The sequence below is a fragment of the Scomber japonicus genome, chromosome 9, assembly GCF_027409825.1.
Source record: "Scomber japonicus isolate fScoJap1 chromosome 9, fScoJap1.pri, whole genome shotgun sequence".
Taxonomy (NCBI): Eukaryota; Metazoa; Chordata; class Actinopteri; order Scombriformes; family Scombridae; genus Scomber; species Scomber japonicus.
Window position 1 is genome coordinate 16,888,288 of NC_070586.1, and position 15,967 is coordinate 16,904,254.

General features: G+C 39.0%; 2 protein-coding genes across 2 annotated transcripts in view; one reads left to right on the plus strand and one right to left on the minus strand.

The window, feature by feature from the left end:
- Positions 1 to 87: 87 nt before the first annotated feature.
- On the minus strand, positions 88 to 3,140 carry prxl2c (peroxiredoxin like 2C). Its single transcript, XM_053326143.1, has 6 exons — positions 2,873 to 3,140; positions 2,484 to 2,552; positions 1,434 to 1,487; positions 1,235 to 1,340; positions 1,007 to 1,141; positions 88 to 917 (listed from the first exon to the last, which is right to left on the minus strand). Exons 1-6 carry the CDS (start codon positions 3,053 to 3,055, stop codon positions 787 to 789), a joined length of 678 nt encoding a protein of 225 aa, XP_053182118.1. The 5' UTR covers positions 3,056 to 3,140; the 3' UTR covers positions 88 to 786.
- Positions 3,141 to 5,435: 2,295 nt separating this feature from the next.
- fbxl17 (F-box and leucine-rich repeat protein 17) overlaps positions 5,436 to 15,967 on the plus strand; it is a 230,224-nt gene continuing 219,692 nt past the window's right edge. The window contains exons 1-6 of the mRNA XM_053326131.1: positions 5,436 to 5,571; positions 7,686 to 8,194; positions 8,992 to 9,372; positions 9,553 to 9,675; positions 9,897 to 10,154; positions 10,348 to 10,479. Coding sequence (XP_053182106.1) covers positions 7,706 to 8,194; positions 8,992 to 9,372; positions 9,553 to 9,675; positions 9,897 to 10,154; positions 10,348 to 10,479 — 1,383 coding nt within the window. The 5' untranslated portion in view covers positions 5,436 to 5,571; positions 7,686 to 7,705. The remainder of the gene's footprint in view (positions 5,572 to 7,685; positions 8,195 to 8,991; positions 9,373 to 9,552; positions 9,676 to 9,896; positions 10,155 to 10,347; positions 10,480 to 15,967) is intronic.

Genomic DNA, 15,967 nt, shown 5'->3' on the forward strand with positions numbered 1-15,967 from the left:
CCGGTTTGATTATTACTCTGTCATGACCATGCATTATTGTGTAAAGCCTCTACTGTGCAAATTACACAGACAAATTCAGCCAAGACATAGCAATTACATTTTATTTACAACATAACAGACTGGGACAAGGCTAACATCAGTGCACCTGTTATTAGACCTATTATTAAGTGTTCATGAAAATCAACCACACAGCCATCATACTACAAATGTATTTAAATGTATAAATATGCAACAGAAAAACAGTAATTGATAGAAAAGGTAGAAAATGTACGAAGCTTGAAATATATATATTTTTTAAAAGAAGCACATCCACACTCAATCACTCATGCTTTTAGATTTAAGACTGTATTTTGACAATAACTATAACTAACGGTCAATTTGCAAGCATTTTCTGGTTGCTTTCACCACATCTCAAGGTCTTCATCAGCAGACTGAATTTGCTCGGTCCACTTGCTAGATTTTTACCAAAGCTTTGTGCAGTTGAAAGCTCTGGGAAAAGCAAGTACGCAACTTAGATTTTATTAGTTAAAAACTACTCTCAAGAATGAACAGGAACACATGCTTTGCTTAGACTGTGTGTTTTAGACTTAGCCAAGGTTTGGCAAAGCAGCCAAGGTTTGGCAAGGCAGCCAAGGTTTGGCAAGGCAGCCAAGTTATTACTCAATGGTTTATCAGAGCAAAATGGTGATATTTAACTAAATGAGCAACATGTTTGCATTGTGTACGTGTGATTATAACAGTAATGTGTGGTAAAGCAGACTGGCTCGCTTTCAGGCAGCCAGCTGGCTACACATGGATGACCTTTGGCTTATCACTGAAGTCCAGAGTCTGTTGAACTCCAGCAAGCTGCAGGAGCCAATTAATGGGCATGTGGTCCAGGCGGTTCATGTTGAAATGGGAAAAATGGACTTGAGAGCCTGCAGAGAGAAGAAACAGTGATGGAGTAAAAAAAGCACAGTGCTGCAACAAAGAAGAAAGGAAATTTTAGAGAGACAGGAGTGTTCACCTGGTCCTGCAATTATAGCTCCACCTTGCTGATACAGATCACCTTGGAAGTCAAATGCAGGACTAGTCATGGCCCTCCATATACTCTTCATTTGGCCCATAAAGATACCAGACTTCACATGGGGGCTTGGGTGAGCTTTGTACATAAACACAGAAAAACACTGCTCTCCATTAATTACAACTTCAAAGTACACTGACATGGATTTCTGCACTCATATAAATGCATTACCTGAGTTTGTAATTTTCTCTTCCCGTTTCATCCCAAGCTTTTGATAAATGCACCTCTCCGGGTCCACAAATATTTCATGAGGATACCGCGTCAGCGAGCAGAATGGCTAGATGAGAGATTGAAATCTGAATCAGCATAACAGAAAAAAGATGTGCTGCGCTTCAATTATTCATTAGGATCACAAAATTACTTACAGTACCTCTATATGATGATGAGTAGACTGGCCAATCACAACCAAATTAATGCCAGAATCCTGCAAAAAAAGTTAGCAAAAAACATGATTTCATATTTATAGTTTCCCTGACAAAGAGTATTATCTCTGATTTGCATGTAAAATGTGCAACTTGGCTGTTTAAATGTAGTGATGGAATTGAAGTAGTACTCAGATCCTTTACTTAAGTAAAACTACCAATAAAGCAATGTAAATATACTCAACAAAAGTAGTAGTTCAAGTATTGCTGTGAAAGTAGTGGTTTGGTCCCTCTGACTGACATATTATTATATATGATGTCATTAGGTTGTTAATACTGAAGCATCAGTAAGCAGCATGTTACTGTTGGAGCTACTGGAGGTGGAGCTAGTTCCAACTAGTTTATATACAGTTAGCTAATTTAGTCCAATGGTTCCATCCCAACCTAGGGATTGGGACCCTCCAAAGGCTCCCCAGATAATCTGAGGGGTCTGATACACAAATCTGTTTTCAATTCTTTTTCTCTAATCTTTGATTTTGGGTGAAATATTGAATCATTTTAACATTTATTGAAATGCAACCATGTGAGAAGTTTAGAAGGAAAATCACTATTTGGTGGAGCTGTTAGCAACTCAAAAACATCTTAAATGTGACCCTGACTGCACACTGCTTTTTGTAAGATGTCAAAAACAACAAAGTTGGAAACCACTGGTAATCTTCAACAATGTGTTATATTTTAAAAGTTTGTCATTATATTCATTGTGTAAAATCGTCATCTGAAAAGTAACTAAAGCTGTTAAATAACTGTAGTGAAGTAGAAAATACAATATTTCCCTCTGAAATATAGTGGAGTGGAAGTATAGAGTAGCATCCTTTATTAGTCCCACAATGGAGACATTTACAGCTTTACAGCATTACAGCAGCAAAGTGGATTTCCAAAATAGAGGAGAATCAATAAAATAAATAAAAAAGAACAATAAATAACAAGTAAAAACAAGCAGTTCAGTAATTGAGTGTATGTATAGTTACTTTCCAGCACATTCTTGCTCAATAACTCACCTGTAGTGTTTCTTTGGGTATTTTGCTCAAATCCTCCACATATTCTGTACAGCTGTAGCACAAGAAATTCTGCAGGGACATTTAAAAACAGGTTAAAAGAGACATATCAGATATTAGATTGCTTTCAACACTCTTGCACCTACAAGACACAATTCAGCCCTTAGTCTTCACCTATGGGCATGATTTCTCCATTCTTCCATTTCCATCATAGCATAGGAATTCACTGATGGCTCATCTGTCCAGAAAGGCCCACCTGTTTGGCTACTGAAGCCTTTCATAAAGAAATATTTCCTCATACTCTACCAAACTTAAGCCGCTCATGTTTTTTAAAGAGCTAGGCAGGGTATGAATTATCAACAAGGCTGAAGCAGACAAAGTTGTTTCCCTACCCGCAGAAAAATTATGACCGATTTCCTGTCTTGGTATAATTTCTTGAACGGAAAAGAGACTCCGTGGCGGTCGTAAATTAAACAATCCTCGACGTCTTCAAGGCGAATATCGATCGGAGGGCCTCTACCATCCCCGTTTTCTCTCGTTACTTGCCGAGTTATTGGTGACTCTATTTCAGCCATTTTCTTGAGCCTTCCCAACTTTGCACTGCTATTTTGGGAGTTGCCGTTCAGGCTGGCTGGAAATGCACGCCCATGAGTTTCTGTGTGTGTGTCTGTGTCTGTGTGTGTGAGTGAGAGAGAGAGAGAGACAGAGAGAGAGAGAGAGAGAGAGAGAGAGTAGAGAGAGAGAGAGAGGACATAAAATGTGATTGAAAGAAAGTTTAAAAATAAATGAGTAGTTATCAATAGTTAATAGCAGTAGGCTAGATAGATAAAGCAACAACAATTCTGTAGGCTATGCAGAAGAGACATAAGTTTATTTATATAGCACATTTGATACACAAAGACAAAGTGATTTACATAATGCATAAGACTATACAGACATAAGATAAGAACAATAAAGAGAAAATCCAGACTAAAAGATGTCAAATTAATGGAATAGTGAAATGAATTAGATTAAAAATGTAAAGGAGCATTGAAAGATGGCATAAATGATAAAGTGCAGCCATGGCAAACAGATGTCTTCAATTTAGATTTAAAAGTAGTCAGCATTGTTTTTTTTTGCCTGAGGTCTTAACTTTAGGAACCACAAGTAAGACCAGAACTGACCTACTGATACAGTATACTCATACTATGAGAAAAAAGTATGAGATTTTTCTGATGTCTCCAAGATGAATATTGAGTGGAAAGAATAGTCAACATTTGAAGCAATAGAGGATGATATCTTGATGTTCAGACCATGAGTCAGTCTCCATAAACTCTTATATAATGCAGCACAATAACATCTTCCATTACATTCCCTTGTCCTAATTGCTAATGTCTTTCAAACTCCACACCTCCAGTTTGTAATATAGGCTAAGCTTTCTGTAAAGACTAAAGCCTCAACCCTAGCTAAGATAACACTGTTTACACCCTCAAGGTACCCACATTATCTTAGACTTGACAAAGCTCCAGTAGAGCCACATCATGTAGATGAAGTCCCCTTCTAATGAAGTACCTGCATCAAGGTAAAGTTTTAGGGATACCTTATTCCATGTTTGTGTCTCAGAAGTTATTCTACATTTCAGAATTTTACACTGATGATTTCATTGTCACAGATTCTCCAGAAGATGATTAGGAATAATATGTAAGTTGGCAATGATTATCTTTATGAAGAATATACTAGTCAGGTGCACAATAATGGAGAGTTTGAAAAACTTCCTGCTGTGACTTTTTTTCATAAACTAAAAAAAGAAAAAGAAGAAAAAAAGACGGCAACTCAGCTCAGCCTGCAACTTGAACACAGAGACATAGACCTGTGGCCACCTTGCCTGTTATGTATAACGGAGGAAACATTTTTTTTAATAAACAGAGGAGTTTTGATTTAATAATAATATGTAATTGAAGAATAGGTGTTTACAACAGGGAAGGATTAAACTTCTACAATGAGCTGTGGGCCCCTATTGAAACACAACTTCCTTCCATTCTTCTGTGTGTACCCTGTTTGAAGTACCCATAGAGAGAGCATGTAGACTACACATGGCTGATTCTTTGTATTTGTTCACAGCCCCAGAAACCAACCAGGACTGCACCTGCAGCTAGAGTACGACCCCAGTCCAGATTTGCTGTGTGTTCGTTAGTTAGTGCTAATTGGTTAAACACAACTTCATAGGAATGTGCACCATGTGAGCACATCATCTGAACACCATAATGAGGGTGTTAAAACTCATTTTTGAGACAGGGCCCCTCAGAGAGACTGGTAAAACTGGTTTATATTGTGATAATTGCTGCATATTCCCAAACATGCCCATGGGGAGTTTCACCGAAATCATGACAGCTGATATATTTTTATCATAGGGATTGCAAATGTTTTTTCTCCTGAAATGTTTTCACTTTTTAATAACTGATGAGGTATTTATGAATGAAAAATAGATCTGTAGTTCAGAAGTTTAGTAAAGAGACTAATCATGAGGGGACATTGTGAAGGATCAGATTTTGAACAATATGTAAGGGTTAACATTTGAACCACAGTAAGATAAGATAAGATAAGATAAGATTAGATAAGATGTATCTTTATTGATCCCCCTTGGAAGAAATTCACAATTTAAACAGCAATATATAGGCCTATATATAGATATATGATGGTATGAAAGTGCTTTGAGGCACATGGCTGCATGAGTTAGAAATTTAACAACACAAAAGTCTCACCTGCAAAAAAACTATGGTTTCAAGCAAAATAGAGCTAAGAGAAAAGTTAAACTCCCTTTAGACTTTGCTTCCCCCCTCCTCTCAACGTCATCCGGAGAGCAGGGTACCGTCCAGCATCCAGCTGACCAATTACGAATCGCGCTCGTCGGCTTCCTTCCCGCTGCCTTCTCGGTGCGGAAGTGCTGTTCAGAGAGCTGCCACTGTTAGGGTAAACACTAACGCTAGTTCAGTAGCAGCTTTTCTCTCGTCCGTGTTTCTCCTGTCCGGAACTTGTCAGCGCTCGTTTTGACCGTGCAGCACAGCAGTATTATGCAAGCACCGCCCGGAGTGTGGGGGCACCGTGTGAACTGGTGAGCGATGTCTCATAGTAGGGGATAGGCTACAGCTAACTTAGCATCTGAGGATAGAGCAAGCTAGCCTGTCTGTCAGAAAGCTGCACAGAGTAACAGTGAAATCGACTGTGTTTTTTCTCTTCAAAATGATGGTGTAATTATGTTGTCAAGTTGGAGCAAACCTGTCGCAATTCAAGACAAAACACAATATTCAGGTTAAGTCTGGTATGCGTATGTGTGCTAAACAAATGACCACCTGTTCTCTGTTTACATCTTTGCATCTCAGTTTTCATCCGGCAGCTACTCGTTGCTATTATACTATATTATAGCATTTTATTATAATGTAGGTGACGATATTAGAGTTGCAACCAATATTCACGACACAATGAACACAAGTCAGCATGCTGACATAGTGGAATGCTTGCTGCTCCTTTGTTGTGCGCTCTAAATTTTGTTTAGTTTATGTACAAATAACAAACTAAAATACGTAGGCAGCGAAACATAACAATAGAAATGACAGCAACTTTTTTTTTTTTTTTTTTTTTTGTAAGATCAACAACAAAATAATATCCATTCAATGTTTTTCTTAAGTGTGAAGTAAGGAACTTTTCTAGTCATAGAACCTTTTTCCCCCTTTTTTCTTTATCTTTTTTTTTAAAAGCTCTAATAATCAAATTAAGTAAAAAAAACCCTTTCAAAATAACAAAAAAAGAATTAAAAAAACAATAATAAGAACAAACAAACAAAAAAAGAAAAAACAAACACCAGCCAAAATCAAAATGTCACACTTTACCAAATCTTATTAATGCAGACCACCTCTTTGTTCATCCTTTCTATATCTGTCCAAAATGTTATTTTTAAAGATCTGTTTAAACTTATTTAATGCTCTACACTTTTTCATTTCTTCAGTACAGTTGTTCCACAGATTAACTCCTTTTGTTGTCATACAATGAAGTTTAACATTCGTCCTCACTAATTGCTCTTTGAACACCAATATCATCCTCTGAGAAATTTAGGCTAAATTTATATTTTTGGTTTAAAAAACAAATAGAAACAATCAAGCGATAGTTTCTGCTGTGCACTAGAGAGGAGCATGTGATGCCAGTGTTGTCTAGTACCATAAGTCTATTTTGAGGATCATGTCTTTCTCCCCAGCTGTTCCACTATATTCAGTGTGTAGACCCATCTTGATTGCCCTTGACACCTAAAGGACAGGTTCACAGTTTTTCAAGTCTGTCTTAAAACAACAGACTGTAAGCATTCCTCCTGTTTATACCGGCTATTAAAAGATCCCCTTCAAATGTGCTTTCAATGTGAGTGATGGCGGGCCAAAAATCCACAGTGTGTCCACAAAATGTATTTATAAGTTTATCTGAAGCTCATATGAGGCTTCACTACACAGAGTTCAAGTGGATATCTGCCACATATACAGTCACAAATTCCCTCTTTGTGTTTCCCTGTTGAGCTGCATTGGAAGTATTGCAACAAAAAGAGGGATTTGGACATTAATAAGACTGTAATGTTGAAATATATCTACTTGATTTGACTCATTTGGACAGTTGCAGCTTCATATTTGTTTCAGTTAAACTTTTAAACACATTTTTACACAGAAGGAGACTTGTGAATTTTGGCCCCCATTATATGAAATGCATCATGAAGTGTGAACAGGAGGAGTGATTATGGCAAGAAAAAAACTATTTCAGTGTTCATTTGGGCACCTAATTGTTGCTTTAAAATTGTGAACCTGTCTATAAATACAATATTCACATGCTGCATTGGTTTGTGGCTTCTGTGGCACAGGAGCATCATTTTGCTTACTTGTTAGTTCTGTTCTCTACTTATAAAGTGGTAGTACAGTGATATTAGTAGGGCTGCAGCTAATGACTATTATTTACTATTTCTCAAATACTAGGGTGATGTTGTTTGACTGACACTCCAAAATGTTAAGATTCAATTCAATTACCTGTTATATGTGACCAAGAAAAACTCATTTGAGAAGCTTGAAACATTAAATGTGCTGATTATCAACACATTTGTAGATAATATTTTTCTGATAATCCACTAATCAATTAAATGACTAATTGTTGCAGCTGAAAATTATGTTTTTGCTAATAAATTCACTCTTGTTGTAGAGTTTCTTTGAATCATCTATATGGGCCATCTTCTCTCGAAAAATGGTTACCGTCTGAAGAAGAGGACACGCAAGCTACATCACAGGAAGAAGAAGAAGAGGAACTGTTTCCTGCAAGGCCCGTGCATGCTGTGCTTCATCGTCCACAGCAACAGCAGTGGTCTTGACGACGACAGCGACCACCTGGAGACCGGCATCAACGGCAGCGGGTGCCGTCACAACAGTATCACTGGAATCAGTGTCCCTGGTGTGGGTGGAGTTGGCATTGGAGCAGCAGCTGCCTCGAAGCTCGCTGAACGATACGCAACACTCGCATCTCCTGAGGACTGCTCCAAGTTCCTGTTGTCACCCCGAGAGCTAGCTATCTGGGAGGGCCAGGGGAGGAGTCTGCTGTCAGCGGTTCCTGCCAAATTGATCCCGTCACCTGCGCTGTTTCGAACAGCTGGGGTGTCTGTGACTGTGCCCATACCTGTGCCTGTACCTGGCAGCACCAGCGACTACACTGAGATGGTAAGCAGCTGGGAAGGTCATGCAACAACAGTCACAAGTATTAATAACTGGTGATAAAACATAGTACTACTCTGTTAAGTCTGTCCCAGATGAATGCAGTCACACAGAAGGATCTCTCAAAAACTTGTTAAAGAATGAAGAATATTTGTGAGAACGATCGCAATGCTTGAGATGTTATTTTTCTGTAGTGACTAATTTCTAATAGTTCATTACCCCTAAAGATCATTAAAAATTACTGATGTTAACTAAATAAAGGCAGCCCAAAGAATTATAATAATATAAATAAAGAAGTGTTCGATAAGGGATATAAACTTTAAGTGATCGATAATCTGCTCCTTCTAGCTTAAAGGTTAAACCATTTAAAATTAAGTGCATTATATATGGGAACAAATGCATCATCTATCATAATTTAATGACTCTTGTGTCAGGTTAATTGGCACCACAGAATACAGAACAGGTTTATCATGTCAAATTAGGTGCTGCTTATTTTTACAGATATGAAAAAAAATCAGTGTAACATTGTTCAAGATGTGTCCAGTGGCTCCAGTCTCTCTGTTTTCTAGATGAAGTTAAAGAGCAGCGCTCAATCCACAAAGCAACAACTTTTTTGATCCTTGTATTATTTTGTTCTCATTGGGGATCCAAGGTGATGCTGCTTTATTTGTGTCATAATGTGGGCGGTGTAAACTCTTTAAAAGTGTAATTATGATTTATGGCTTTACAGTCAAATCTGCTGTGACTTTGTCTGAAGAAAATCTGGTTTCACATGGCTGCTCTGTATGTGTCTCTTGGTGCAGGTGTGCAAGAGGAAGTGTTCAGAGGTGCAGAGGTGCACCCCCTGTAAGCAGCCGCGCTGTGCCTTTGCTGCCCCGGATGGAGGGCTGGAGAACGGAGGAGTGGGAGGGGGTGGGGGAGAGGCCTCGTCGAACTCTGAAACTGGCCACTGCCACCTTCCCCTCTGTCCACTTCCATCCTCCTCCTCTTCTACTTCTTCTTCATCCTCCTCTTCCTCCTTACCTGCTGACGGCTGCTGTGGGTTGGGTCTTCATGCCGATTTCCCCCACAGTTCAGACTCGTCCCCCTGCTGCCTGCATCACTATGACGACTGCCAGGCGAGAGGTTCTGATGCTGCTGATCACTTAAGTATCAACCACCTGCCTTCCTCCATCCTTCTTAAGGTCAGAGTTCATCAAAGACTTTATATTTAATGATGCATTTCTGTGGATTTGAATGAATAAAAGATGCTTCAGTACTAAACCAAATCAGTGTACAATACTTGTTATTGTCTTTTATTTTTTATTTTTTTTAACAAATCTGTATCTTTGTGAACTGTATCTTCTTCTTTTGCCTCCCCACAGGTGCTCTCACACTTGACAGTGAAGGAGCGCTGCCTGTGTGCCTCTCTGGTTTGTAAGTACTGGAGGGACCTCTGCCTGGACTTCCAGTTCTGGAAGCAAATTGACCTTAGTGGCCTACATCAAGTAAGTCAACACACAAAGTGGCACATTTTTTTCGGCTACAAAAAGTGTACACTGTTTGTTTTTCACATTCTACATTACAGAGATATACTGTAGTTAGTAGAGACTTTAGTGTCTTGCCGCATACAAAAAAACCCCAACTGCTTCTGGAATCAAATCAAAGACTATTTTGCAAATTTTATTTTGGTTTCTTACTGACTTGTATCCCTTCTTCTGTTTCCCAGGTAAATGATGATCTTCTGGTGAAAATAGCCTCTCGAAGGCAGAATGTGACAGAGATAAACATCTCAGACTGCCGTGCAGTTCACGACCATGGTGTTTCAGCGCTGGCTTCCCACTGTCCAGGCCTGCAGAAGTATACAGCATATCGTTGCAAGCAGCTGGGTGACATGTCTCTGTCGGCCTTGGCCACACACTGCCCTCTGCTGGTGAAGGTGCATGTTGGGAACCAGGACAAACTCACAGATGAAGCACTAAAAAAGGTATGCATTTAGAGCCACAATGGAGACACAATAGATCCAAAGCCTCATGTACTTCAGTGTCTGGGATTTAATTCTCTCATGTGTTTTTTATTCTATAATGAAGTAATAGTCCAAAAAAAGAAAAACATTCAGGTGACACTTCCCAGATTTTGATCTTGCATATAGTCATTTATTTCTCTATGTTTTGCCTCAGCTGGGAGAGCACTGCAGTGAGCTGAAGGACATCCACTTGGGTCAGTGCTACAGTATCACTGATGAAGGCATGGTGGCCTTGGCGAGAGGATGTCCCAAACTGCAGAGACTCTACTTGCAAGAGAACAAATCGGTCAGTCCCACACTTCATTGCTGTGCCTGTTTCCGTGCTTTCCTCGGGGTGTCTGGTTGTAGAGGAGCTTGACTGTCTGTGTGTTTGTGTTTGGCAATGTGAAATTTTTGAAGTGTTCATTTGATAAAAGCTCATCGGTGCTTTCCTCAGCTACTGTGTTGTACATAGCTACCAGTAGTATTTGGTGGTTACAGGTTGATATTTTTGTGACTAACTTAATATTTTAATGATTCCTTTTGTACTGTTCACTCTTATGGCATTACATTTCATGAAAGCTTGATAGTTGATAATCTTCACACCAACTGTAGTCGTCAATCTTTCAAATATGTTTTATGTGTAGGACTTGACAAAATTGATTTACAGGATTTAATTACTTCAGCAGTTGTCTCAATAGCAGCCCTAGTCTCGTCCTTGAGAGCATTTAGAGATGGAATCGACATTTCTAAAACAAAAAGATTGTGAAAACAGTTCACCCCCTGTTTGATATATAAACTAAAAAATATGCAGGCGTTTCTATCTTACTAGTTATTTTGGCCAGAAAACTGTCAGACTGCAGCCAGCTGGCTATGAAAATATTGTTAGAGCACTATATTCCTGTCTTGTTACTTAATGTTAGTTGCTGAGATTTCGTAGTCTGAAAACTGAAGGAGTTCAGCCCAAAACGGCACCAGGTACGCCTTCCAATAAGTGCACTAGCAGTTTGAAAGCAACATTTACTCCTGTTTTATGGAACAGATAATTCTGTTCTCCTGCTCTAATCTTCTCTTTCTTATTAATCATTCACCTCGTGATAGCTGCACTGATGAATTGATTAGCTGCCAACTGTTAAATTCATTATCAACAATTTTTGATGATCACTTCATCGTTTTGCATAATTTTAAGTGAAAAATGTGAATATTTAGTTCTTTATTTAGTCCTCAATAACAATAAACTGAATATCTTTGGGTTGTGGACTGTTGGTTCGGCTTTTTGGCATTTTTCACCATTTTTTGACATTTAATGGACCAAACAAAGGAATTGAATCAATAATGAAAATAATCATTTGTTTTTAGCCCTACTTCTTGTTTTTGTCTAGACACAGTCTGGCAAACACAAAAACCCAATATGAATACACAAATATACAAAAACTTAAACTTAAAGTTACAATCCATCATCCAGTGTAAACAGGGAGGTTTCCCCTCCAACAAATCAAGATTTTAAGCCTTTAAGCCTTGGCTTTAAACTATGTGTTTGTGTGTGTGATGCATGTGGTGCATGATTGCTGCCTTATGTATCCTGTGTCCATTTGGAGCGTTGATTATCCACATCCTCAGAAATTAACTATGTGTTCACACAGTAGGGGCAGTGTAGGGACAGTGTGGGAATGTGACAGGGTTAGGGACCAGTAGACAATAGCCCAAATCTGCAATTACCCGCATCTGTACAGTTTGTCATTGCTGCTCCACAGTGACAGATATACTTGTCAGAATAGCCGGCTGATTCAGGGCCTTACATACCATCTATGATGGCGCCGCTGTCACTTTTTCTGCCGTGATCTTAGAAATAACGAAATGGTAACCTCCTCGACTGTTGCCATATTTATTGTTTATATCATGCAAATGTTTACGTTTTTATATTTATATTTAGTTCTCTGGTTGTATTTCAGTAACAAAGTACGTAGACAAGTATATGAACAATTGAGTTTACAACGCAGCTAGTTGTCAATTTGAACGTGTGGTTAAAAAGCAAGTCTTCAGTCTTAGTTAAAAATCTAAACTGCATATTTTTTCATCAGTGTTACAAATTCATCTCAGTTATGTGAAGGTTTTCAAATTCATAAAGACAAAAAAAAAGAATTGCAACTTTAACCCACAGTATGCAGCTGTACTGCCTTTTTCAGTTTGCTCATTGTATTTTTTTCATTAACAACAGCTGTGAAAAAAGAAAAAGTACCACTAGATGTTGCTGTTTCCCAGTTTATGAAAACAGTCTGCCAGCTGCATTCCTCATGCTCTCCACAGCTTGTTGATAGTAACAGTAAGTTTTGGATTTCTTTGCCAAATTAAAACCACGTCTTTTCTTTTCTTTATCATTTAGCATCTTCTCTGTATTCTGATACAAGACAGAGAACATAATTAATCATTTGACAGGTGTGTCTCTAATCTTTTTATAGTTAGATCTTTGTTTTTTCAACGGTGCTTTACCCCTTTTCCTGCTAATATTTATTTCCAGTCCATGAGTTATAATGACCTTGATGAATTAGCCCGCCTTAAGTTGTTAACAATAGCTCAGTTTGTTAAAAGCTCATTCATCAACTTAATAGTATATGAAATTAGCGATTACCACTAGGTGAGAGATTAATATTGCTTCTGATAACATTTCAGCGCGGCAGTATCATATTCAGACAGTCATTTTTCAGACCCGAGATCATTGTACTTATTTTGGCTTCCTGTCATTAGTGCGGAGAGAAATGGGCTCAGCTTATAGAGGAATTGTTATGTCTAGGCGCTCTGGTTGCTTGGCCTAAAATTGTCATTAAGTTTGCCAGAAAATTAAGACGACCCAGAAAGGCCTGCTTGCCATTTCTCCACAGAGGCCATTTATTTTCTCTGACAGCTTGAAAAACGACCTAAAGTTCTTTTCTCCAACTCCTCAGAAATTAGAGTTTGTTGCTTACAGTCTCCAAACCAGATAAATCTGTTCTGTACTGTGAGATCCAAAAATATGTATGTCAAAAGATTTCTTTTGATATTTTGCATTTGTACTCATTTAGACTCAGATGTCAGATTATACAGGCTTTTGGCTTCCATATAATAACTATCAATTTTTCATGCGATATGAAGAATTTAAAGAACTTAAAGTACAAAAGGTGCTTCAATCCCTAAAGCACCTTTTGTACTTGAGGGATCTTTTTTCACTGACACAAGAGGTTGGCTGTTTATAGACCAACTAAAAGCTTTTGAAGCAACGTGGAAAAAGCTTTTATGAAAGGTTTATGCAAAAACTGAAAGGCAGAACACTTCTGGGAGCCCTTGCTCTCTATGTGATATGATCCAGGAAACGGCATTGAGATGAGCTTTTTGTTTTTTAGTGTGCTATAAATCCTCCTCTCCTCTCTCCTCTCCTCTCCTCTCCTCTCCTCTCCTCTCCTCTCCTCTCCTCTCCTCTCTGTTTCTCTTAATCAGTCACAGAAGATGATGAGCCTTTTACTCACTCTGATCTACCTCCTCTTTCTCCTCCTCCTCCAAAATTGAATAATTGAATCGCTGTAGGATGTTTCTGTGTGGTCGTTGACTCGCCGTCTCCCTTTTTCTTTGTCATGAGCACACCACACATGCATTTTTTTTGCTCTTTCCTTCCCTTCTTCTTGTCGTGGTTGTGGTTTTGGTTCCATGCTGGAGGCCATTTTCTCTCAGCTAAGACCATATCGAGCTCTGTAAATGGTTAAATAGCTTTTTTTTTGGAGGGATGGGGGCAGCACTTCTCTGAATAAGCTTGTGTTGCCTTAAGGAAATGCTCTAACCACTACTTGCACTAACAATATTGGTAGTAATTCTGCTAAAGTTTCTCTGTTTTGAAAGAATTGTCAGCGTTCTGAGAACTGAAACCACCTACCTCTAAATCTTTGTTGGTAGCTAATAAAAACAGAGTTGAGGAAGGTTTTAGAGACTTTAAGCTGAGTGTAGACATGTTTGTTGTTGTGAAACTTAACATGGCTCCTTTTTAATTATAAGACATAGAGTTAATGATACACTATTTCTTCCAATTATCGTTTTGAAGGGCACGCCACTAATGTTTGTGATAGATACCTGTTGGAGGTAACTAATGCAACGCTGAGGATGTCTCCAGCAGTGACTGGTGCCACCAGATTTTGTTTACAGCTGACAAATTGCCTGTGGCCAAATCAGCCCTAGGCAACAGATAACCCTGGGCCAGGAGTGTGTTTTGTGTCTCTGTGCCTCACTCTTTTTGACATCTATCCTGCAATCTTTATTGCCGTTCACCCACTATTTATGCTGGAGTTAGTTATATTGCACCAATTGCCTTTCAAGGGTTATTTTCATCTTCTGAAGTGTTTTTATTTTTACATCCCTCCCATTCATATTCTGTTCTCTTCCACCACCTCGAAGGGCAAAGGCTCTGAGAATAGCAAATTCACCTTTTCCTCATCTCACTCCAGTCTGCCTTAGAGGGGAGAGGCAGCCTTGAAAGTCTAACTCTGAGTTCAGTCATTAGTTTCATACACCAACTAGTGGACCCACTATAAGCTGCAAAAACCTGTCATCACTTGTCTCTCTATGTTGGTAACTTTGCTCCTTCAATTAAACACACATCGCAATCTGCAAACATTTCTGCTGGTGAAGCACTTTTCTTCTCCTTTGTCCTGTCTCTAAAAAAAAACCTTTATCTGCTCTCCTGTCTTGTTAAAATCAGAGTGCACTTAATTTTCACACAGTGTGATGGCAAGATTCTTCCACTGGCTCCTCTCAAATACACACACACACACACACACACACACACGCACACACACACACACAGATTATTTACAGTTTTAATTAGACCAAAATGTGGAAATGTAAGTGGAATTGGAGATGACCTAACATAGATTACCATGTGCCCTCAATTTAGGTGTAATTACTGTGCGTGTACAATCAGAGCCTTCCTCCTGCACTTTCACCAGGTTTTCCGTCATTTTCTAACACTTCAGCGTTCGGCATGGAGGGAAACTGTGGCTGTGGAACAACATGAAACACTATAAAAGGCGAATTGTCAGAGTGAACAGTATTTCTTGGCCATTGGTCAGTGAAGAAGGCCTCATCTCCTGACCTGATTGGCTGTCTGTTTGCTGGCAGGGGAATGACAGCGAGGTCCCTGTTGGTCCAATCAAGTGTAAATGTGGATTACACTGTATATTGACATTAGTAGATTTAATTAACTGGATTAGAGGGAGAGCAAAGACAAAGGAAGTGATAATGATAGCTTTCAGTTATTATGGGATAGACCTTTTGACATGTGCAGCTGGCACACACTAGTGTGTGTGTTGGTGTAAAAATTGGAAGTGACACACATGTGAATCGCTGCCAGCTGCACTGGAATCTTTTCTGGAAACTTTGTTCACGTATTTTACTGTAATTACAGATAAATACAACCAATCTGACCAGACACACACACACACACACACACACACACACACACACACACACACACACACACACACACAGTACTTTGTCCGTCTCCTCCTCGTGAGCTCCTCAAGCCCCCTCACCTCAGTGTTCAAAGACAGGAGTTTTCAGGATGTCAAATGTCAGATGTTGTTTGGTGTATTTAATCAGTTTAACAGCTAATGGCACTGGATAATGTCTGTCAGGAGGAGAGGCTCTGCTCCCATCCAGAATTTCCACTATTTAACATCAACTACGAGTCTCTCTCTGTCTCTTTGTCTTTGACTCTTTGTCTTTATGGATTTGGAAGGGACAATTGGGTCAAGTCAAGATGTAATTTACTGCAG